The 25,678-nt window shown below is 41.0% G+C and overlaps 1 protein-coding gene across 1 annotated transcript in view; it reads left to right on the top strand.

Moving 5' to 3' along the window:
- LOC109037180 (F-box only protein 32) overlaps nt 1-25,678 on the top strand; it is a 70,285-nt gene that overhangs the window by 12,426 nt on the left and 32,181 nt on the right. Inside the window, exon 2 of the mRNA XM_019051720.2 lies at nt 23,462-23,506. Within this exon, the coding sequence (XP_018907265.1) occupies nt 23,462-23,506 (45 nt within the window). The remainder of the gene's footprint in view (nt 1-23,461; nt 23,507-25,678) is intronic.

The raw sequence follows: 25,678 nt of genomic DNA, 5'->3' as shown, positions 1-25,678 counted from the left end.
GACCCAGGCTGCGGACGAAGGAAAGTGGGAACAATTATTCAGTGGCGTGTCGCGCTTTGCGATGAATCGATTGATCTGCCATTTAAACCTATGTAAAAGGATCGATTATTACAATATTTTTGCATCGAACACATTAATAATCGACCCTTCACATTGTTTCAAATGAGAAAACATCGATGTTCGATAATTCACGCCTCACCACTGCAATTATTCTTGGTGCGAGCCCGAGCTCGTCGACTCTCGTCTAAATTTTCATTCTAATTTTCCGATGCCGTGTCGAGTCCAGAATTCGAGAAAAAGCTGCTCAATCTGTATCTTCGTCTAAACTGCATCCGAAACTGCTCAAGTTTTTGATAGTAATTTAAAAAAAAATATCGGCAAAGTAATTTCTCCAGACAAAAAATGTCCCTATGACAGGACATTCGCATTTTATGAACGATGATGTGACCTCTACTTTTTAAATTTTTAATTCTGTACTACACCATTTTGATCTCTCCTCTAAGGTGTTAGTGGCTCAATTGTTAAACGCACCAAATAAACGTATCTACTAACCAACCAACCACAGTAAAAATATGTATTTTTCACTGATTCCGGCCTCTTTATTTCGAGCTGAATGGAGAAAAATAATATAAAGGCGAGAAAAATCACTCAATAAAAGGGATTTTTAGGGGACCAGCGGGCTGATTAATGAAATTGATAGACAAAGCTTATAAACAAAGATGGCTAACTGAGAATTAAGCGATCCTATTGATGGAAGCGCGTGGTTGTAATGGACAAAGGAGGGAAGTAATGGACTAATTAACAGCAACCCACAAGATACAATGTATAGTTAGTCCATCATTTCCCCCTTTAGTCTATAAAAACCACCCATTTCAACCAATAGGAGCGCTCCATACTACCGATGTCTTCTTTGTCTATAGCTTTGTCTAGCGCTTCAGGTGTCATGCGTTACCCATCATGCTTTTATGATTTTACATTATACAGGGTGAGCGAAAAGTCCCCGACCCCCCCTCTAACTTTTGAACGAATTGAGCTAGGGAAATGAAACTTTGGGGATGTTCCTATCTCAAAGGGGACCATCTTTTGGGGGGGTCAAAATTTTGGTCCCCCCCTCAGGGGGGGACGGGGGCCCCCCAACTTTTTTTTTTCAAATGCAACCCCTATCTTGTGATACCTCATTCGAAAGAGCATAAAAAACTAAGAATTTTGGCGCAAACCGCAGATCAATATCTTAATTTTTGACCGAGTTATGATAGGTCAAAGGTCAACTTTGACCTATTTTCAAAAAATCATAACTCCGGTTCAAATTATCGTAAAGGAAAAAATAAAACGGGAAAATTTACCAAATTGTGTCCGCTTTTAAGTAAAAATTGCAAAAATCACTTCGATTTAATTTTAAGGGGGGGCTCGGACCCCCAAATACGTCAATTCAAAGGTCATTCAATTTTCCCGCGAAATAAGCCAATTTCCCCTGGATTTGCCTCCACATTATCTCAGTAAGGTCAAAATCAGTTCAACATTACGTTGGCAAGTCCCCAAATTTCGGGAAAAGTTAAAAAAAAATGATATTTAAACGGTCAAATTTAATTACCTTAAATATCATTTTTTTTTAACTTTTCCCGAAATTTGGGGACTTGCCAACGTAATGTTGAACTGATTTTGACCTTACTGAGATAATGTGGAGGCAAATCCAGGGGAAATTGGCTTATTTCGCGGGAAAATTGAATGACCTTTGAATTGACGTATTTGGGGGTCCGAGCCCCCCCTTAAAATTAAATCGAAGTGATTTTTGCAATTTTTACTTAAAAGCGGACACAATTTGGTAAATTTTCCCGTTTTATTTTTTCCTTTACGATAATTTGAACCGGAGTTATGATTTTTTGAAAATAGGTCAAAGTTGACCTTTGACCTATCATAACTCGGTCAAAAATTAAGATATTGATCTGCGGTTTGCGCCAAAATTCTTAGTTTTTTATGCTCTTTCGAATGAGGTATCACAAGATAGGGGTTGCATTTGAAAAAAAAAAGTTGGGGGGCCCCCGTCCCCCCCTGAGGGGGGGACCAAAATTTTGACCCCCCCAAAAGATGGTCCCCTTTGAGATAGGAACATCCCCAAAGTTTCATTTCCCTAGCTCAATTCGTTCAAAAGTTAGAGGGGGGGTCGGGGACTTTTCGCTCACCCTGTATCTGAAAAATCAAGAAATTTCAACCTTTCCTCTCCGCTCTCAACTGTTTTTGTGGCTCCATCCTTTCTTAACTATTGCTAACACATTCAGTCACAAAAAAATATGAACGAAAGTCGGATGATATTAATATTGAACGAAAACATAATTAATTTAGAATGTTTGCTATAATACTTTCGACACCCGATTTAAAATTATATTAAGAGTGACGTCACAGAAAGGACTTTTCTTATCGATTTGATCGATAACTGCAAGGACACGACCTCTATCAATGTCAATGATTGGATTGTGTGTCGATACCCACCAAATAATCGATATTTGCTAACTGTGACGTAGGACTGAAGCAATCCTGCGCTGTTGTAAGACTTCGCGGGTTCATGGCCATTCCAAGGGTTCAACGCCAGCCTAGTTGTAATCCGGCTTCGATTTCTTAGAAATGACGTGTGAAGGTCTCTGGAATGAAATGCACATTTTGTATATTTTTTTTTATTAATTCATCATTTATTTATTTTATTTTTTTTTGGAGGGGTAGGCGGCACATTTTATCGTAACATAGATGGAAATCATGGAGAGGACTTCTTAAAAAAATTGAAAAGGGTAAAATTTGACCGCATTTTGCACACCCCCCCCCCCATCCAAGTAAAATCCATCATTGCAGCGTCGTTACGCTTGCGCATAACCTTAATGTGGGGTAATTAAACACAAAAAACTAATTGCAAGTCACATCAAGATTAAACCTGAATAAAGAGGTTCGAAGTTCTATTCCTCCAAAAATCTCTGTTGATATGACTAAAAAGCTGTTCGACTTTCACCTTTTTATGCCGGGAACAGTATTCAAAGCCTATTTTCACTTCCGAAATGATTTTTTTTCTACTTTGAATTTTTGCCTGGAGAAAGTGCTTGGATATAACGAGACACTTATACGTGTTCTTGTATTACCCTCGGTTGAGACAAGAAGTGAAACACGAATACTAGCCCAAATTTTGTGTTTTTTCTCGGTGAAGTCTGCGTTGAACTGATCTTAAACTTGTGTGCATCCAAATGCTGACTCTCTTGCACCGTAGAGTGTGATTGATGCACCTATGTGTAATTACGCTCTTCAGCTACTCTCCTATCTCAGAAATCTAATGGTTCTCTTGTATTTTTCTGTTTCAGGTAAAGCAGCTTTCCTCCTTTAAGTATCTAAAATTACTCAAAACAAGGCAGGTTCGTTCTTACCTTTTAAATCCTCACCTATTATGTTGAGGGAATGAAATTGCCAGATTATTTAATTCAACTTTCCGCCATCTATCGGCATCAGAATGGTAAAATAAGGTCTGCAACACTGTCCTCTATTTAAAACTGTGTTGGATAATCGATTCTCTTCGGAAAATCTGGTTCCTTTAAAAACCTTGTATACATTTTCACAAGTTCAAATCGGCAGAAAACAATGCTGCCAGCTTGTTAGATCCGCCAACGTGTGTTAACAAACAAATGAGATAAGCCCTGTCACAACTTTTCCAAAACACAGACGAGAGTTTTCCGTCGAAATCTCAAAATCCAATTTTTCGACCCAACCATAGATGTATTTTTTTGAGGAAAGCGGTGAATAAGTTTTCTTGATATTTTCACCGACAAAAGATTAAACTTTTGGGGGAAACTATGTGAAAAAGTTCAAGAAAATTAACCTTTCCCCAAAATTTGTATTGATAATCCGTATTCAAGTGGTGGACTCTCCAATAATGCCTGAATGCTCGCTTGAACGGCGTCCTCTCGTAGCACGGCAGTTGCTTCCCTTATTTTATGTACCTGCACATCTTATAGTTTATGGTTGATTTTTTTTCTTCTTTTTTTTCGTTTTGCCCTCAAACGAACCTCTGACCTTAGTGCATAAGCACACAGCCACTGAAAGGTCATTTTCCCGACGAAAGAACGTAACTACATTTCAATGTTGCAATGTTGTCAATTTTTTTTTTTTTTTTTTTTTTTTTTTTTTTTTTTTTTTTTGTAAATTGCATTTTTACCCGTGAGAAGCTTGATTATTTTCAATTGAAAATCTCACTGATTTTTTCTCTCATCTCCTACCTAAAACAAAAAAATCTGGACAAAAAATGCGCCGGTACTTTCTCGCAAATAAATTGAATTGTCCGAGTCAATTTTGCGACCTTGGAATTGAGTTACGTCCCTTTGCCAGGGAACCGACAAAATGTGGTTTGGTCCCTGTCTGATGTATTGGACTATACTCTGCCATGCCCAGGAAGAACGCCGTATGAACATTCAAGAGTTGTCAAATTTCCATTGATAAAATGTTTATTTTTGAGGAAAGCTACGAGTATTTTCTTTAAAATTTTCAGAAACTTTAGGTGAAATTGCGAACAAACCCTGGTAAAAATTGGCGATAGGAGCTGCGTTTCAAAATACCATAGGAGTTCTTATAGCCGACTAAAGAAGGCTATTGAAAATCATATAGCTGGCTGTAGAAAGCGGAGTAAATCATATAGCCGGGCTATGCGAAGCTAAAAAAAAGAATACAGTCGGGCTATAGTTCCTATCACCGGGCTTTACACTTTATCGCCATTGGCTATAAAAGGCTATAAGAAATTGTGTAGAAATTCGTGTGCTTTGGAAATCATTAAGTTTGATACGGAACTACCTTAATATTTACAAAATACACATTATATTTTCCTTTAAAACATATTTTTTTCATCAATTAAAATAAGAATAATCCATACAGAGTGTGCAAACATTTCAAAATCATGAGTTGAAAAACGCTGACTCCGCGAGATTAAACATAAGAGCCTAGTACTAAGCGGAGCGGCAACGCACTGGCGCGGAGCCTACAAACCTAACAGGGATACTTCACGCATTGCGCAATGCGTGAAGTATCCCTGTTAGGTTTGTAGGCGCCAATGCGCGTTTCGCGCTGGCTGCCCGCCTACCGCGCCGCAGCGTGCCACGGCGTCTGAAGCAACTATTTCACACCAGAGGTATTTGCACAGTATTATAAGAAATTAAAGGCGTTCCAACATATTAAGAATGACAGGCATCCTTCAAAAGTACGGAGCTTTCCTCGCAAAATAAATCAAGATACTACGGCACAAAAAGAGAGCGGTAGTCCAAAAACTAACTAAGTCCTAGTATCCGTATGTAGTAACGTTTAGCATAAACTTTATCGTCTGGCTGTTGCTTAATCCCATCGGCTATAAAAGGCTATTAGAAATTGTACTGCCGGCTACAGAAGCTATTGGAAATCTTACAGCCGGCTTTAGGTCTATAGTATTTTGGAACACACATTTTACTGCCAATTTTTACCAGGGAAATTATCTGAAAAATTGGAAGGATTATATTCGTCAGTTTACTAGGAAATCCGTGTTTCATCAAAGGGAATTTGGCAACGTCTGAAGGCTCATACGGCGTTCTTCCTCAGCACGGCAGTACTCGTCGCCAATGCGGACTGAAAGTCAACGTCCACGTCCTGCTAGGATTTCGTAGAGTACCTATATTGAGAGAGTATGGCCACTGGAGTTACCACCTCTGATTGGCGCAGCCATCTTAGGCTGAATGGAGCCCTTAGGACCCAAAAATGGCGGACGCCATAAAGTTAATGTAATGCAAAATGATTCAAAATGTAGTTGTCTTTGCTTATCGTAACGAGAACTTTACCCAAATGCACTGTTGCGACTTTTTCACATATTTTTAAGGCTAATCGTGTGCAATTTTTGAGAAAAATGATCTTAGATGTAGTAAGGTTGGCAGCAAGTGCGGTTGGTGATAACCGTCAAAAGTTGGCAATGACCCCCTCCCATCCTCAAAAACCAAAACAAAGCACCGCCATTTTTGGGTCCTAAGCCTCTCCATGGGACCCAGTGGCCATACTCTCTTAATATAGGTACTCTACGATTTCGGCGTTGGAGTGGCGGAAGGAACGGAACGGCGCCAGCGATGTGCGGGCGGAACTATCGGACGATGCGATGCGCGATGGAGTGATCGAAGCCGACAATGACCTGTTTCTTGGCCGATGTAATTCATGCTTCACAGCTCATTTGATCCGCACCTTGCCGTGCCAGGCCACCGCGCCGCGCGCACCGGCCACCCGCCAGTCCTCACACCTTTTTGCAGAGCCTCAATACTGCCGTGCTAAGGAAGAACGCCGTATGAACATTCGAGAGTTGCCAAATTTCCTTCGATAAAATGTTTATTTTTGAGGAAAATTATGAATATTTTTCCATTAAATTTTCAGAAGTTTTAGATCGAATTACAAACAAAATTATCCGAGAAATTGGTAGGCAAATATTCAAAAATTTTCCTGAAAATTAGTGATTTGCCAGGAGAAATTTGGCAACGCCTGAAGGTTCATACGGCGTTCTTCCTTAGCACGGCAGAATAGCTCTCGAGTATCTTTAGAGGGTGAACGTGGTCACTACAGGATCCACTTCTAATTTGCTCTTCGCTGTTTAATGGAGCTTTTAGAACCCAAATGCAGCAGATGTCGCATTCAGATGATTCAGGGTGTCTCCTAGTCCGGAAAGTCCAAAAATTTTACTTTCTTCCTTCTTTAGGGCTTCCCGGAAGAATTGAATAATTACGGAAATACGGCAAGGAGGTTCAGAAATGTTCGCTCCGTACCACTCTTGCTTTCCAAGACAGCCTGGAAAGTATGCAATCCGTCGCGCACCGATTTTTAGTGCAGTACTTACCAACTAGGTTGCGATTGTGCAGCCAGTTGGTCGTCAGGCCCCGAAAGTCGGAACTTTCGTAGCTAAATCATTTTTGTCACGATTAACGCGTGGATTCCAAATTTTAGAAATTTCTTCGAGGTACTGGTAAAGTTCTGAGTTTTTCCAACAAAGAGGTATTAAATTTCTTGAGAAAGGTTAAAAGTACTGATTTTTTTATTTAAAAAGTTGGCATCGAGCGGAAAAGGAGATAACCATCGAAAGTTTGTAGGTGCCGGAGGGAGGAACCCTCATCCCGTCCCACTGAGAGTCATCACCATTTGTTTGACTCCGACGGGTCTTCATGGGACCCGGACCCTGTAAATTGGGTAGAGGATAGAGTATCAAGAGTATGGACTCTCTTTCTGACCATACTTAGCCTGAATTGTCCCAAATTTGACTATGAAGGGCCTCTAATCAAGAAGAGCCACTTGTCTGGCGTTTAGTTTGCTCGGATCGAATATATCGGGCTGTCTGTTGCGTCTTGACCGATTACTCGAGAGGTCGAGAGCTTCATTTTCCAGCGAGCAGTGGCGTGTCACGCCTTGCGATTAATCGATTGATCCACCACACCTGTGGAAAAGGATCAATTATCAGGGTATACTTTATTAATCGATTCTTTGCCATAGCTTCAAATGGAAAAATATCGATGGTCAATGATCCACGCTTCGCCACTACTATAGCGAGCATAAGGAGATACAGTTCATCGGCTTTTCGCGGCGGCGCGGCGCATCAAGAGGGAAGGAGACGTGCGTGGTTCTTTGCCTGCCTGATGCTCGCTCCGTCGGAAACGTGCAAGTTCTCGATGAACCTTGAACTTGGGCAAGGTGAGCGTCGCATTAGTCACAACACTACTCGTGCCCATTCACCGGTGCCTTCACCTCAGATGACTTTTTTAGTCTCCACTCTTGCCGTATCCGATGTTTTTCCTCCACTGAAAAAATAATCTCGGTGTATTTACTAAGAAAAAGGTAAAATTACCAAGAATTCAGGGTTCTATTTGATCCCAGTTTTTTCTTGGTAAAATTGCCATTTATGGAATCGGTAATTCTACCGAGAATCTCGGTAAAATTATTGAACTTTCTCGGTAATTTTACTGGACCTTGGTAAAAACGCCAATATTTTTTATCGACTGTGGTAGAATTACCGAGATAAAATGGCAGAGTTACCGGAAATTGATTACCAATAAAAGTGGTATTCTTACCTGAAAAAAAACAGTAAAAATACCGGTTTTTAGGTAAGCTTACCAGTCTGTCTTGGTTAAATTACCAATAATTGGTAAAAAAAAGTGAGACGGTAAAGGTACCAACGGACCTTGGTAAAAACGCCGAGAATTTTTTTTTCAGTGTTGGAGGGCAGGAAACGAAAGAAACTTATGAAAGATTGGAACTCTCGGTGACATATTTCACAAAATTTCACGAAGCTGTGAAATTTTTGGAAAAAAATAAATATTCGCTACAGGGGTGGGATATAAAAAACTAAAAAAAAAGGAACACAACAAATTCTTAATTTTAACTTTGCTAGTACCTTCTATAGTCCCGTCGATTCCAGGATCCAAATCTGTCTTTCCTCATGTCGTTCGGTCAATGTGGAATAATCGAACTTTAGAACTCAGGGGACTCAAATCGATTGGTTTGTCGTATAAACGTGAAATTTGCTTTGACCAACCGATCATCTCAATGGGGCAGCGGCATGGAACTTTTAAAAAGTTTTAGCTTAGTTTTTTCCGACGTAAGATTTCATAAAAAACCGGAAAATTTCATCAGAATGTTCAAAAATTACTTGCGGAAAGGAGAAAGAGTGAATCGAAAATCTAAATCTGACCGATCAAAATCCGACTGTCGAATTGACGTTGCAAGCCAATGCCTGAAGCTGATTGTACGTCTAGCCAAACAGTAAACATAGTTTTCCCTGTCTAGCTACGATTTCAGAGCCCGCCAGAAATATTGTTTCAATTACCTAGGTTCTCTTTTTTGCATTGGCAAAACGGGGTCCCTTGCCATTTCGAGTCGAAAAAGTATTACCGGAAAAAGGACGCCACTGACCCATTGAACGTTCGCGGCCCCATTTAACCGAACTTTTTCTTTTTATAATTTTCGAAAGAGATTCGTGTGCGAAATTTTGCCGGCTTTCACGTAAGAATGACGTCATTCCCAAGGCAGCAAACGCCAGGCATCCCAGTTTTCATGCGAAAGGGGAAAGCGCAAGCGCCTGACAGCGGAGTCGCGGATGCGATTAGGCTAATCTGCGGTATTAAGAAAAAACGCCTTATGAACTTCAGGTGTTGCCGAATTTCCTTCGACAAAACACGAATTTATAGCGGAACTCGTATTTTTCTTCCAATGCTTCAGACAATATTCTCTGCCATACAAATCTGAAATATCCATAAATTTCAAGAAAAAAATATGCATATCTTTCTTCCAAAATCCATTTTATATCAGGGGAAATTGAGCAACACATGAATGTCGGTACGGCGTTTTTCCTCAGCGAGGCAGTAATCGATTGTCGCGCAATCGCGAAACTCCGGCCATTCAGATGATGGTCTATTATGTGCGAAGCATCGATCTGTGTTCAATTGATTAATGGACTGATTTACGGACCGCCCCGGTCCCGCGCTCCCACAACGCGCCCTGTGCAGAAACCACTTGCGCACGCGGGGCTCCGGCGCGGGCAGTGGCGTGGCGTGCTTCGCGATGTATCGATTGTTATGCCATTTAAACCTATGGAAAAGGATCGATAAACAGGGTGTTCGCAGCGAACACCTTAATAATCGATTCTTTACCATAGATTTAAATGGTAGAACAATCGATACATCGCAATTCACGCCACGCCACTGCCGGCGGGAGTTGAGTGGTTTTGGATCGGGAGGGCGGTGTGCTCGCCCGCCACTCGCCGGCGAAACCTGTCCCAGCGCCCAGCGGCGCGGCGTGCATAGCGATACATCGATTGATCTACCATACAAACCCATGGGAAAGGATCGATAAACAGGGTATACCTTAAAAATCGATTCTTCACCATAGCTTCATATGGGAATATATCGATAATCGATCATTTACGCCTCACCGCTGCCAGCGCCAGGACGTGCCCCGTGCGCTCTCGCCCGCCCCCTCATTTCGTCGCTTCTCCGACGTAAGGGCGTATGTCTATTTCTACGTGGTCCCTGGAAAGCGGAGGGTTTTACGGAGAACAGGGCTCACATAGAAATTGAGGTACGTCCTTACGTCATGCGTCAGTCAGAGGGGCGAGGATTTGCCTGATAACGTGCAAACGCGGGATCGACCGCGGTCTATCGCCCTCGGGTCCGGTCGCTCGATGACCGGGTGGAATCCTCTGCAGCCAGCGCAGCAGTGGCGTGGCGTGAATTGCGATTTATCGATTGTTATGCCATTTAAACCTATGGTAAAGAATCGATTATTAAGGTGTTCGCTGCGAACACCCTGTTTATCGATCCTTTTCCATAGGTTCAAATGGCAAAACAATCGATATATCGCAAAGCACGCCACGCCACTGAGCGCAGTGAGGAATCATCCACCTCGAACTTGGTCCCGGTGAGTTAGAAGGAGAGTATGGATTTGATAGACATGAATCTATCAAGAAGTAAAACCCTGAACCGATCGACAAATGATCGCAACGCTGCGGATTGATCGTTGAAATTGGGAGACCAAAAGATGGACAAAAACAGGGAGTCTAGCATCAGGATGTTCCCTAATTCATCAGGGTTTGAGGAAAAATCGATCGTAAAATCAGGATTTGAGAAAAATCGGCCGTCCGCTTATTTTCCGTCGATTATCCGTTATTTCTCCGTTAATTTTCCTCCGCAAAAAATTAGGATTTGATCAGGATCTAGAAAAATTAAGAAATCAGGATTACCCAAAATGAAAACAAAATTTTACACCCTGCAGGAAGATAAAAGGGACATTCTGGGGGGGGGGGGGGGGAGACATTAGGACATTCTAAAGGGGATTCTGTTGGTGGAGTTGGGTGGTTGCAATGGACAGAGGAGGTAGTTAATAGACTAACTAACGGCAGCCCACGAGAGACCCCATAGTTATTCCATCATTTTCTCCCCACGTGGCTCCTATAGAGGAGCCACCCATTTTAATCAATAGGATCGCTCAGTACCTCCTATTTCTTCTTTGTCTAAAGCTTTGTCTATCAATTTCAAGAATCAGCCCGATGGTGACCTGGAAAACCTGGAAAGTCCGGGAAAGTGACCCTGGTAAAAATTGGCGATAAGAGCTGCGTTTCAAAATACCATAGGAATTCTTATAGCCGACTAAAGAAGGCTACAGAAAATCGTATAGCTGGCTGTAGAATGCGGAGAAAATCATACGGCCGGGCTATACGAAGCGATAAAAAATTATGCAATCGGGCTATAGTTCCTATAGCCGGGCTTTACACTTTATCGCCTGGCTGTTGCTTTTTCGCCACCGATTATAAAAGGCTATAAGATATTGTGTAGAAATTCGTGTGCTTTGGAAATCATTAAGTTTGATACGGAACCACCTTAATATTTACAAAACACACATTATATTTTCCTTTAATACATATTTTTTTTCATCAATTAAAGCGAGAATAATCCATACAGGATGTGCAAACATTTCAAAATCATGAGTTGAATGACGCTGGCTTCGCCAGAACACAAAGCGGAGCGGCAGCGCACTGGCGCCTACAAACCTAACAGGGATACTTCACGCATTGCGCAACGCGTGAAGTATCCCTGTTAGGTTTGTAGGCGCCAATGCGCGTTTCGCGCTGGCTGCCCGACTGCCGCACCGCAGCGTGCCACGGCGCTTGAAGCAACTATTTGACACCAGAGGTTTCGCACAGTATCATACGAAACTGAAGGCGCTCTAATATATTAGGAATGGCAGGCATCCATCAAAAGTACGGAGCTTTCCTCGCAAAATAAATCAAGATACTACGGCCCAAAAAGAGAGCAGTGGTCCAAAAACTCACTAAGTCCTAGCATCCGTAATTAGTGACGCATAGCATACACTTTATCGCCTGACAGTGAGTTGCTTACTTCGGCTATAAAAGGCTATAAGAAATTGTGTAGCCGGCTATAGAAGCTATCCGAAATCTTACAGCCGGCCTTAAGGCTATGGTATTTTGGAACACAGATTCTACTGCCAATTTTTACCAGGGGAGAACTAAGGTGACCTTAAAAAGTCATGGGAAGTCCTAGAAATCGTATACACGGTTAAAAATTTTCGTGTTTATGGTTACTTTGTGTTACTTTTTTCGGTGAGATCAACCGAACAGACTAGGTTGACCGACCAATTTTTTTTTATGAAATCGATTAATTGAATAAACGCCGAGGAACAGTGATTCTCGATTTCGACATTTTTCACGCCAAGCTTTTCCCTTCACGCGTTGCAAATGTTTTCGTTTGGTTTAGAGGCTAGGTATGGGCTTCTCTCTCTAAACTCCCCTTTGTTCCCCTTTTGTATATAGCACCTCAGTCAGTAGGTCAGTATAATACTACCGTATCAACAGGAAGACCACCTGAAACGCTTCTAGACTTCCGAATGTTTAATTATTAATTCTGGAAAAAATTACGAAATTTCAAGCTCAGTGAAATCAATTCGAGCCTTTTGAAATTTCACTTTCCATCAATGTTTGATGCACAATCAATTTTACCGGTTTACATCTTGAACGCAGCCCTTCCTTGAGCATGCACAGTGGATCGAGTCAATCAGAGGGGTCGGACACAAAATTTCCGACTCAAACTGCAAATTTCAGTGTTTATTTCGTCCTATTTTACATTTCAATGGATGCTTTCAGAAGAAAATTTCACAGAGAAACCATTGGAACCATTTTTAGAACCTCAAAGTTTTGTATAAACGGAGTTATGAGCGTCTGAAGTTTCCAAACTTTGTCCGACCTCTCCAGGGTGTCCACAAGTCCGGAAATAGTACTGATTTTTTAAGGGCGGTCTGGAAGTACTGAAAAAGTGCGGAAATTCCGCAAGAAGGTCCGGAATTTTTCTAATTTTTTTTGTCATTTTTGTCTCAATTTGAGCGAAATTCAAATTTTTGAAATTTTTTGAATTTCGTCAATAATTGGAGGTACTGAAAACGCACTGAATTTTTCTGTTTGAATTTTTTGGGAATGTACCGAAAAAGTACTGTAAAAGTAATGATTTTTGGTCAGCCTGTTTTAGTAGACACCCTGCTCTCCTCTTGACTCGATCCACTGTGGCGCGGGAGCCTAGGACTGCGTGGATTCCCCTTTTTCACGGCGTGGGCCAGGTCATGGTGAGCCGTGTCCCTGCGTCGGGGCTGGGACCGGCACCGCACCCGGGCGTCGCATCGCGCGTCGGTGGGAGGAAGACGCTCAGATGAGAGCGACGCGAGAGGAAGAGCAACAGCTGCGAGTATTGATTTCGCCCCCGAGGAGGAGGGGCGGGGGCCGGAGGGAGGGAGGGAGGGAAGGGTTGGCGCGAGAGACCGCGGCCGCGGGTGCGGGTATCGGGATGTGTTGGGAGTGACGATGACCTAACCTTGGCCGGGGACACCGGATCCAGATCTCGCGAACTGGGGCGCCAACCAAGCTCCCGCCAGGACGTCTGGCCTGCCCCGATCTGGACCCTCTGGGTCATCTCTTGCCAAGGATATCACTCGCAATACCAGGGTGTCTACAAGTTCGGAATTTCCGGAAAGTCCGCAAATAGTACTGATTTCCTAAGGGCGGTCCAGAATTACTGAAAAAGTCCGGAATTTTGTTCCATTTTTTGGCATTTTTGTCGCAATTTGAGCGAGAAATTCAAATTTTTGAAATTTTTCGAATTTCGTCAAATGGAGGTCCTGAAAAAGATCTGAATTTTACTGTTGAGAAGGTACTGAATTTTTTGGGAATGTACTGAAAAAGTACTGTTAAGTACTGATTTTTGACCAGCCTGTTTTAGTGGACACCCTGAATAGATCGCATTCGATGTATCGTTTGGTTCAAAACGATAGAACATGACCTCAAACTGAAATTTTAGGATTTAATTTGGAAAAGCTGGAAATGAGAAAATTACTAACAATTTCACTTTTCATTGCCATTTGATACTCGAAAGAATAAGAACTTGTAGAAGACCTGTTACCTTAAATTTCTAAATTGACTTTTGAGGCTATGTTAACATATTAAATCAATCGATATCGATACAATCTCACCTGTTTGATGTATCGAATACGATCTATACATTCCTATCGAGGGCTAAGTAAGAATACCGCCTAACTGACAATTTTGGTGAAAATCAGGCTGGGACTCTGCAGTATTTTTTATCACTGAAAAAAAAAGTTCGGTCCTATGAACCGAACGTTCGGTGTTCCATAGCACCCGTTCGTACACAGCGTACCAAAGAGAAATGGAGAGACACTTCAGAAATCCTCCCTTATAATTGCGGCTGTAGAGGAAATCTGCTGGACCTAGCCGACCAGTGGCGCGCCGCGCGCCTTCATTTCCGTGCGACACCTCCCGCATTGCCGCGGAGCTGGTTTAGTTGCGTGACCTAAGCTAACCTAACTCAGATTCGTTAGCGGCAGCTCCACGCCTTTGCAACCGATTGGAATCGGGTGGGGGATCATTATTTGAAGTGAATCAGTACGGGAAGTAAACAAATATCTAGTTACCGAACATATTCTGCTGTATTACTGATTTCTTTTTCGATTTTCAATTTTATTGAGAGCGTGAATTTAAATTCATCAATCGTATATCAACCCAATATTACTTATCTTAGCCGTGGTTGTGGCTTTATCGATAGCTAATGTTGAAAAATGCGTTTCGCCATCGCAACGTTTACTAATTTTTGATTATTTTTTTTCTTATTTCTTAAAGAAGAGACTAATCAAAAAATATTCTTAACAGAGGTGTGTCCGCAATCGTTACAGCAGTACCACAGTTAGTCCATAATTTTTTCCCTCACAAGTAGTTTATAACAACCACCCGTTTCAACCTACAGGATCGCTCCATTTTCACGACGTTTTTTTTTGTCTATAGCTTTGTCTATTCATAAGCCCACAGGGAGAGTATGGACATTAGCTCACTAAGGCGGGTCCAATATTGGATTCATAAGAAACTTGATGAGTGGAGCCCGGCACACGGTTTCGGGTCTCTTTCTCCATAAAAAACAGAGAAACTAATGGGGAAAAAACCAAATCAATCTTATTGAGTGTTTCTTCGGGTCGAATGCACTACAGAAAAAAATTGTTACGCTCCGCTCCAGAAATTTAATTTCCCCCGTCTTAATTCGGATTGATCCGCCGTATATTCCATTTGCATTTCTAATGGAATTACATGGAGAAACAGCGGTGTTGCCAGTTTTTACGAATTTCGCGTTGCACCCAATACTGTGACCGAGAAAAGACGACTTGACGCTAGTAAGACACGATGGAGCGGGGGGGGGGGGGGGGGGTGGTCAGTAGAGAGCGCCGCACAGAGGATCGAGTCAATGGAAAAGACGGACGTTTTGTTGAAACTTTAAAAAGCTGATTTCTTCGTCATTATGAAACGTAAAAGTTTAGAAGTGTTTCCATTCGTGTTTTCGTAAAATTTCTTGCAGGGACCCCCTTTAAACAGGGTGTCTAGGGTCAGGATTTTTCTAATTTGCCCGATTCTCTCAGGATTTGAGGTTAATCAGGATTTAATCCCGATTTCATCTGCAGGATTTGAGAATAAATCGGTCGTAAAATCAATATTTGAGAAAATTCGGCTGTCCGATCGGATTTTTTTATGCTTTCGCATACGCTTATGCAGAAATTTCAATTTTTCTCCGCCAAAAGTCAGGATTTGGAAAAATTTTGAAATTAGGATTTAGCAGTCAAGTATCAGGAAAAATCAGGATTTCCCAAAATTAAAAAAAAACTACACACCCCGTTAAATTGTGACGAAACAAAAATCAAATTTTGCCGTTTCAGTCACAGATTTCATGTCCGACCGCTCTCAATAGTTCGTTCCGCTGTGCGCCGTCGTGTTCCTGTCGCCCAGTTGGAGCGTGCTCCGTCCGGCCACGCAAAAACCGCCTAAGTCTAATTGATACCGCGTGTATGTACGTGGTTTTTGGTGATGAGTGCGGTCCAAGCGCCTGCCCCGCGAGAACCGCGTAAGTCCGTTACAAATCTCGTTTGCGTATACGCGGTTTTTGCGGAGCTCGGAGAGTTGTGCGCGGTCATTGTGCCATGTGCCAGACACGCACACGACGACGAAAGGCGAGCGAGGCCGGAGACAGGAACTAGATGAGTGTTATTTAATTAATTATAACGCGAAACCGGATTGATGAGCTCCAGAGAAAACATTTCGAGGTTATGCAATTCCCGCACGGCTCCGACTCCTGTCCGAGAGTCATTCTGTGTCCTGTTAGCGGCTATTGTTCCGTCACCAAAAGAGTAGTCAAGATGGATAAAGGCAGAGATTTTCGCAATTAAGGTGATCCGATGGACGCCGTATTTTGTGTCAGAATGGCATGCGATATATCGCATCAATTGCACTGAAAAAAAAAAATCTCGGTGTAGTTACTAAGAAAAGGGTAAAATTACCAAGAATTCAGGGTTCTATTTGATCCCACTTTTTTCTTGGTAAAATTACCATTTATGGAATTGGTAATTTTGCCGAGAAATCTCGGTAAAATTATTGAACTATCTCGGTAATTTTACTGGACCTTGGTAAAAACGCCAATATTTTTTATCGACTGTGGTAGAATTACCGAGATAAAATGGCAAAGTTACCGGGAATCGATTACCAATAAAAGTGGTATTCTTACCTGAGAAAAACAGTAAAAATACCGGTTTTTAGGTGAGCTTACCAGTCTGTCTTGTTAAAATTACCAATAATTGGTAAAAAAAAAAGTGAGATGGTAAAGGTACCAACGGACCGTGGTAAAAACGCCAAGAATTTTTTTCAGTGTGGTTCCATTTTTTCAGCTACTCGTCATTTTTCTCGAATTTTGAGATCGCAATTCTGTTGTCAGGAGACTAAATTACTCACTTACCGATTTTAACATAGTAATTCAACGTAATAAAGGCGTGGTTTTTTCAGAGAGAAAACATCGCATTCGATACTGATATCGAAACTGCACTCGAATGCGACATTTTCTCTCTAAAAAACCACGCTTTTATAACGTTGAATTTCTTTGTTAAAATTGGTAAATGAGTGCTTTAGTCTCCTGACAACAGAATTGCGATCTCAAAATTCGAGAAAGATGACGAGTAGCTGAAAAAATGGAACCAATCGATGCGATATATCGCATGCCGTTCTGACACAAAATATGGCATCCATCGAATCACCTTAATCTGATTTTTTCTTCGATCCCTTGATCAAACAGCGTTCCCGGCGATCTGGAAGACCCTGAAAAGTCAAGGAATTTTCAGGAAAAGTGAGGGAATCTATGGGGAAAGCGAGGGAATTTTGCGAGCAGCCTTTTGCAGATGAGATGAAAATTTAAGGAGTTTAAGCCACTACACGAGTACCGTTGAAATTGGTACAAAATTTTAAAACTTAAAACCATTTACTTGCATAGATTATTTTTTTATGCAATTGAGTGGTTTTAAGTTTTTAAATGTTTTATCAATTTTAGCCTTTAGCAGGATTGCGCGCAATGAAGAATTTGCAAGAAAAAATGTATTGCCTCATTTGAGAGTGCTCAATGAGCTGAGTTATAGTTTCAGTATTTTTCATATTTTGTTTGAAAAGGTAAATAATAGAAAATATATATTTCAAAGCAAGAAAATGTGCCGCCTTTGACGTCATCTGGCGCCATTCCCCATTATTGAACACATCTATTTTAGCCGATTAGGTTTTTCTGCCTTATCTCCTCCGATAATCGGACGTATTTATGCTAAAAGGGACTATGTTGCACGCAATCCCTATGTACATACGTCCTTTTGGCATAACTGCGTCCAATAGTTCAATTAAGAAACCAAAGATATTCCCGTGCTCAGTACTCCTAGTAGTTTCATCTTAAAAATAAAATTCACCACATTTTAGACATCTTTAAATCAGTGGTGTGGCGTGAATTGCGATATATCGATTGCTATGCCATTTAAACCTATGGTCAAGAATCGATTATAGGTGTTCGCTGCGAACACCCCATTTATCGATCCTTTTCCATAGGTTTAAATGGCATAACAATCGATATATCGTAATTAACGCCACGCCTCTGCTTTAAATTCTTCATATTTATAGGAAAAATATTTCTAATATTAAATGGAAGCGTCCTTTGCATCTTAAATAACAGCTGCCTTTGATTAAATACATTTCAAAATTGCAAGCACCACGTGGTAACCGCTTGCAGTGTACCTAGTAGTCTTGCTGCGTAATGCTAAGTACGGAGCTTTTCTTAGCTTTGTCTATTACCTACAGTGGTGTGGCATGCTTGAATCGATTACTGTGCAATTTAACCCTATCGAAATGAATCGATTATGAGGGTATACCGTAATCATCGATTCTTTGCCATAGCTTCAAATGGGGAAAATATCGATAGTTGATGCTTCGCGCTTCGATACTGGTCGGTTAGCAGCGGAGTGGACGATCCGAGCATCTGGCGCGGGCGTCTTGCTAGTTGGACGTGTTTCTGCCAAATAGAACTATGTGCATTAAGACATGAGCCCTGAGACCCATAAGATTACATGCATAACAGGGCTCACGCCATAATGCACATAGTTCTGTTTGACAGAAATACGTCCAGTTGCAAGTAATGAAGATGTCGAAAGACGGCAGGTGACCACCAGTGCACCGTTCCACCAATCGCAATCAGCGTCCTAGTCACGTATCGCGCTTTTCGATAAATCGATCGCTCTACCATTGGAATGCCTTGAAAAGGATCGATTATCAGGATACACCCAATAATCGATTCTTTACTGTAGCTTCAAATGGGGAAACATCGATAGCGCGGTGATTCACGCTTCGCCATTGCAGCGTCTCCTGGATGCCATCGCCTTTTGAGAAGATCTCACCAACATAAATACGTCATCGCTAGCACAATAGGCCGATCAATCTCTTCGACAACTCCCATTGCCAAGTTTTCCGTATATTTCCGTTGATTTGACTCCAGTGGTGGAACTAGAATTTTTACGTGGAGAGGGGTACTCATGGTCAAGTAACTCTCACGAGGGGAGGGGGGGGGGGGTGTTTGAAGCTAGAATATTCTCAAAAATGCCGAATAGTTATTGGATCGGAAAATTTAAAAATTATCATTCGTCACCCGATATCGTCCCAAAAGTTTAGAATTTGTTTCAAACCGATTGTCGGGGAAAGGGATCCGGAAATTCCAGTGGTAAAATATCTTGAACAACCTGAAATTCCGCGCCTTCGCTTTGATGTCCCAATAATCTATGTGCACATTTCCTCACAGCAACCCCATACGCACACTGTTAGCGCCGCAGGATGGATCGAGTCAATCAGTGGCGTGGCGTGCTTTGCGATATATCGATTGATCTGCCATTTAAACACATGGAAAAAGATCGATTAACAGGGTGTCCGCAATGAACACCTTAATAATCGATTCTTTACCATAGCTTCAAATGGGGAAATATCGTTAATCGATCATTCACGCCACGCCACTGGAGTCAATAGGAGAAGTCGGACAAAATTTGGAAAATTTAAACGCTTTTAACTCCGGTTGTACAAAACTTTGAGGTTCTAAAAGTGATCCCGATGGTTTCCTTGTGAAATTTACTTCAAGCAGCATCCCTTATAGTTTAAAATGTGACGAAATAAACATAAAAATTTGCAGCTTAAGTAAAAAATTGCACGTCCGACCTCTCTAATTGACTCGATCCACTGCGCGCCGGAAGTTCAATGAGAACAACTCGAATGTTTGGATCCTAGGGCCTTGTCTCCACGAGCCGTTTCACGAGATTTGTCCCAGGGAAAAATCCCACTTACGAAGTTGGGAAAAATATTGAGTTAATCAATATTTTTCCCAGTACCAAGTATGGTCCTTTGACCCTTAGGACCCACTGAGAGAAGAAGAAGAAGTCTAAACGAATTATGCGATATTTTGTTGATAACTCCATTTTTCATGTTTGTTTAATTAAAATAATGTGTCCAATTGTCAATTGAGTGCAATTTTTATTTTAATCCCGGTTAAATACTCGACTTTAACTGAGTTATCTTCCCGCGCAAACTAGTCGCAGGACCGTATGAGCCTTGTCCCGTGGAGACCGTAACTGGGAAAAATCCCAGAAGTTTCGTTCCTGCGATTCGAACTTGGGAAAAATCCCATGAAAACGTCCCGTGGAGACAAGGCCTAATGAAGTGTAGAATACAAAATTTTGGGAGAGCGATTGGTTCGAGGTTCGAGGACGTTTCAAAGATTTATACGTGACGCGGAGGGTGGGCACAGGAACAGACCACGAGGAAGGAACCTGTCACTATGGCAACGGAGACGCATCAGCCAAGCTATGCGTAAAAGCCCCGTGCCCCGTGAAAAAAAACGGCTGAAACGGGAGATCTGGGTCACAAAACGCACAAGCTAAACGGGAGTTCCAACATTGTTGCCGGTAGACCATTCCCAATGAATTTGTTAAGGCGCCAAGCCAGTATTTTTCACATGAAGAAGAGGTTATTAAATTAGACACATTTTGCTTAAATTCCCTGACAATTGGACCGCGTCAAACAGAAAGGAACCAAGCCACATCAGCTATTGCCAAATTTAATTGGGCAATTTAATTTTTAACATGAAAACGGTTGTGCGGATTTTCGTGCAAATTTCAGTGAAAATTCTCCACGATACGAAGAAAATTCCTTAAAATTTTCAAAGAAATCCGAACAAACGTTCTCTCGTAAAAAATTTAATTCACTCAGTGAAACTTGGCAATAGCTGATGTGGCTTGGTTTCTTTCTGGTAAACTCGGTCCAATTAGAGATAAGTCAGATGGTTAAAAAGACAATATATGAAATATTTTTCAGGCAAAAATTCTTGTTCAAAACGTAAACTCATTCGAGAAAGCGAATGAAGGTGACTAAACAATTTTTCCCTGGCAATTTCGTCCATTTTCCTAACATTTCCAGGTTTCTCTGACTTAGAAAAATACCTGGACGTTTCCCGGTTTTCGCGTTCTTTCCTGGATGTGACAGCTCTGATTAAGTGGTAAAAACTTTTCTGTAGATCAAACAACGCTTTTGGAGAAAAACAAATTCTTCAAGTCAGTATTTTTCACATGAATAAGTGGTTATTAAATTAGATTTGTATAATAATCGATTGGTGTAAAGAATTTGTTTTTCTCCAAAAGCGTTGTTTGATCCAGAAATTTTTTTGCCATTTAATCAGAGTTGTCACATCCAGGAAATACCGGAAAATGTCAAAGAATTTTTCAAAGTCAGGGAAACCTGGAAATGTCAGGGACATTGACGAAATTGTCGGGGAAAAATTGTTTTGTCACCTTAATTCGCTTTCGCGAATGAGTTTGACGTTTTGGACAAGAATTTTTGCCTGAAAAATATGTCATATTATGTCTTTTTAACCATCTAAATTATCTCTAATTGCCACGGAATTTAACCAAAATGTGTTGGGGAATCCAGGGAAAGGCCAGGGAACTTCATAATCGAAAGTCTGTGGCAACCCTGAATCATTGGGTTTTTTTCTGACATGAAAGAAAAAGAATCGTTTCAGTTGAGTTTTGTTTAATCCAAATCGATCTTGTTTTGTCATCCATGACGGTACTTTAGTTTGATATAAATGACACTCCTTTGAATTGCAAAAAAAAAATTATTTGGGTCACAAAAGTTTTCCTATAAATCAAAGAAACTTCTTCACTTTATAAAACTTTACTTTTTACCAAAGAGACCAAATTTTTCAATCATTCTTCACTGGGGCGCTACGTAGCGCCTCCAGCTGAAAATTGTGCCAATTAATTCTGTATTATATTATTTTCCTCAAGAAAAATTCGACAGAAGAGGTCTCCGAAATGAACGAGCTTACGTAAGTATTTTTTTTTGCGCACCATCGGATAATCGTTAAAACTTCGACTTTTTGGCTGAAATCTGACAGTCAGCGGCTATTTCAATGAGGCGCGGAACACATGCACCATGCAAACCATGCAATCACACAGCCCGACTGGAGTGCCTAAAATATTCATGCGACACTATTATACTGGGTCTGTTTACCTTACCCTTGCCGCCCCCCCCCCTCTTTTTTGGTTGCCACGTTTCACCGGCTCAAAGAGGAGACTTAAGATTTTCAATTCACATGCAGACGATTTTTGCTTTGATCCCGAACAGAAATGGGTCAACCGCTCCAGCCACAGGATCTTATCTCGTTTTTCCAGCTTTTGAATCCTACAGGGTGGTCACAGTCAGGAAAAACCGGGAAGAGTGCAAGGGGAAATGATCGCAACGACCCAAAAGCTATAAGAAAATTGCGTGGAAGTCGCGACTCGTTACGTGTGGTGTCATGCACCTCCATTAGCCGCTTACAATTGGCAGGATCGGAAAATCTTGAAATTATTATTTACCACCCCGTGTCGTCTTAAAAGTCAAGGAACTTTCTCGAAATTGACTAGAGCAAACCTAAAAGTCAGGGGATTAAAACCCAATTCGAAACGTTCGAGATCACCTCTCTAAATATTAAACAAGATGGTATTTACTTCACTAAGAAATATTCGCTATTGGATCAATAGAAATTCCAATGAATAATACTCGGACGACGATTCTCGTTAGTAAGTCAGTAGGAAATCTTTTCGTTTCAAACAGTATTTTTTTCATTGCAAAACGACGTCTTGTCACATTAAAGAACTTTCCGATTGACTCAAGGGGAATTCTCGTCCGAGAGTCATTAGCCGGAAAAGCATGTCTTCACAAAACCGATATCTGATCTCACTTCTCATGAAATTGACACAATATATCATTTTTCTCGCTAAAGCTGAACGTCTCTACATGAATTGACCTTTAAAGGATTCAACCATCAAAAACAATCGCTGTACATATGACTAGCGAAAAGTAACTTTTATCGCATTAGTACCGATCATCACATTTTATTTTAACGCAAAAAAAAAAAAAAAAAATGGAATTTTGAAGATGACAGACTCCTGAATGTAGAGAATAAACATCAGAATCTTGAACAATTGAAATTGTCTCCTACACAGTTCGATCTCACTCCATTGTTTTTCCCATCTTAATCATGCATGTACTTATAAGGCAAGCAGCACAAATGCTGGTCTGGTAGGTACCATCGATTAATAAACCCAAGGCGGGAAAGCAAACCTCTGTGCAGGGTGTCTACAAGTCCGGAATTTCCGGAGAGTCAAGAAAAAGTACTGATTTTCTAAGGGCGGTCCGGAAGTACTGAAAAAGTGCGAAAATTCCGGAAGAAAGTCCGAATTTTATTGTCATTTTTGTCGTAATTTGAGCGAGAAATTAACATTTTTGAAACTTTTTGAATTCCGTCTATCGGAGGTACTGAAAAAGTTTTGAATTTTTCTATTGAAGAGGTACTGAATTTCTTGGGAATGTACTGAAAAAGCACTGTAAAAAGTACTGATTTTTGGCCAGCCTGTTTTAGTAGACACCCTGCTGTGCTGCTGCGTTGACTTTTCCACGATTCGTCGAGTGAGCTCCTGTTTCCTAGTTTCCCCCAAATAATTTTTCTTTGTTTTGTTGCAGATGTGGAACATTAAACGCATCGGATTTGAACTCTTTGAACAGATGGTAAGCTTGATTTCAATTTTTTCCTCTCATTTTTTCTCATCCCTAGTCAGGCGATCAAAATTATTTTGTCTCTGCTCGAAGCACATACACGGAGCGGAACGTAAACGTGCGACACAAATCTTACAGTGCATTTTTGTCAAATGCCACTGCGACACGTTTCCAGTTAAAAGTGCTCTTTTGTATTTGCGCGTATAGAGAGCAAGCGACGAATGGAAAATACGTAACGAATGCAGTGCGTGACGGAAATGGGAAGCTGCTGAAACGAGGCCAGCAACCACCGCGGCTTAGACTCCAAAACGTGCGCTCTCCCGGATCCTGTTCAAAATCGATAAAACATGCCAGGACAAAAATTTTCCACCCCCTTGCACCATTGTTTCTGCTCATTGCGCTTATATCAATATATCAATTACCGGGAATGCGGAATTCTTGATTGAATTTTCACGCGCTGAGAGAGACAAAAATTACCTACACAGAGAGAGATTTCAACACAAAAGTTTCGCTAGTGCGGGAAGTAAAACACAAAATAACCCTAGCCTTCTGTTGGCAATTTCAAAAGAAAATGCCAACTAATCTTCTCGCAGAAATAAAAAACGAGTGGTAAATACCAACGTCGCAGTCGGAGGAATGTATTTTCCTTGTCCCTCCATTTTTTTCTGCACTAAATTCCTCCCAAACTGTACGAAAATCAACAAAAAATTTGTGTTGGTTTATGTTTCACTTCCTGTATTAACCATAAGTAACACAAAAACACAAATATTTTTATTAGTGTATGCTTGATTGTTACAACGGTTTATGGTGGAGAGTCTCTCTCGGTAATGAGTTTCAAATAAAAATTAACTACTGCCTCCTTGCAGAAGAAGAGAGGGGGAAGGAAAGAAATGCGCGTTTATTCGTGAGCTCAACGTTTTTTAATTTTCATCCGAATTTTTATTTCTTCCTTTATTTTTATGAAAGTAGAATTTCGGCGAAGACTTACAAAAAATCATAGCCCCATGTTTTTCTAATTTCACGATCGGCAGTCTTCTTCAACGCTAGGAAAATTAAGGTTTTGATAGCAGTCCATGAAACGAAATAAAATTAAAAATGGAGGGAATGCAGGTGCAAGTAGAGCATGTTGATGGAACCTTGGAAAACGAAACTCCAGACCCAGGGTTAAAAGGATTGTGTCCCTATTTTTCTTCCGGGGGGAGGGGGTTCCGAATCAAAATCTTCCGTAAAATTTGTGGGTCCCTCTTTCGCAAATTGAACGACACTGTAGGGTCAAAAACCTCCTCAACTGAATCCCTCCTTATTACAATCGAAGAATTGTATCCGAAAAATATTGATAGTAAGAGCTCCCCAGCATATTTTTAGGGGAATTGATTATATGGACGTATTATGGTATTATGGTAAAAGAAACCATGTGCATAGGGTTTGAATGCTGCATAGCTCCCATAAAATGCACAAATACGTCCATAAAATGAGCTCCGTCGGACACTATAATCTCTTTGCTACTCGTAAGTAACTCCCCTGGGCTTTGAAAGTTCGCTCGTGTTAGTAGATTGATGAACGGCGCTTAATCCTTCTCGCAGCTGTGTCGTTTCAGCTTTCATCAGTTCCGAGCCTCGCTGGTTTTTGTCAACAGACCGTTTCTGATATTTATGCACCATTCAGACCACAAAATCCAAGATCTTGTCGTCTATTTTTGCCGTGGTGAGGGACACACTCCTAACTGCGCTGATCTGTAGCCTACCGGTGTTGATCCTATTTTGTCGTCTATTTTTCCTACTTTTTCCTGTGTCCGCTCTCTACATTTTTTTAATCAGGACTCTAACGTTTGTCCGCAGCCGCCAAGTTACTTTCGAGGAGTTCGAGGTGTTCTTTTAACAAACTTCGGGAAAAAATTCAAACTGATTTGTTTTAAAAATAATAATAATAATAATATTAAAAAAAGTAGCTCCTGTTTAATTTTTGTAAAGGAGCGAAGAATAATGTGATTCTTTCTTATTTTTCAATATGCTCTTGACGTAGGGTACCTCCGTTTTTTTATTTGTAACTTTTTAAGACACCGCTCAATTTTCCATACAAATAGGAAAGAATGACTTTGTAAATCAAACAACTTTCATTTTCCAGCTTCATTTTCGTTGGGTTTCTCATCGAGATGTCAGTGATAGCTTTGGAATTTCTCTCATT

The sequence above is a fragment of the Bemisia tabaci genome, chromosome 1 (genome assembly GCF_918797505.1).
Source record: "Bemisia tabaci chromosome 1, PGI_BMITA_v3".
Classification (NCBI taxonomy): domain Eukaryota; kingdom Metazoa; phylum Arthropoda; class Insecta; order Hemiptera; family Aleyrodidae; genus Bemisia; species Bemisia tabaci.
Note: the sequence above shows the minus strand (reverse complement) of the source record. Positions and strands in the feature narration are given on the sequence as shown.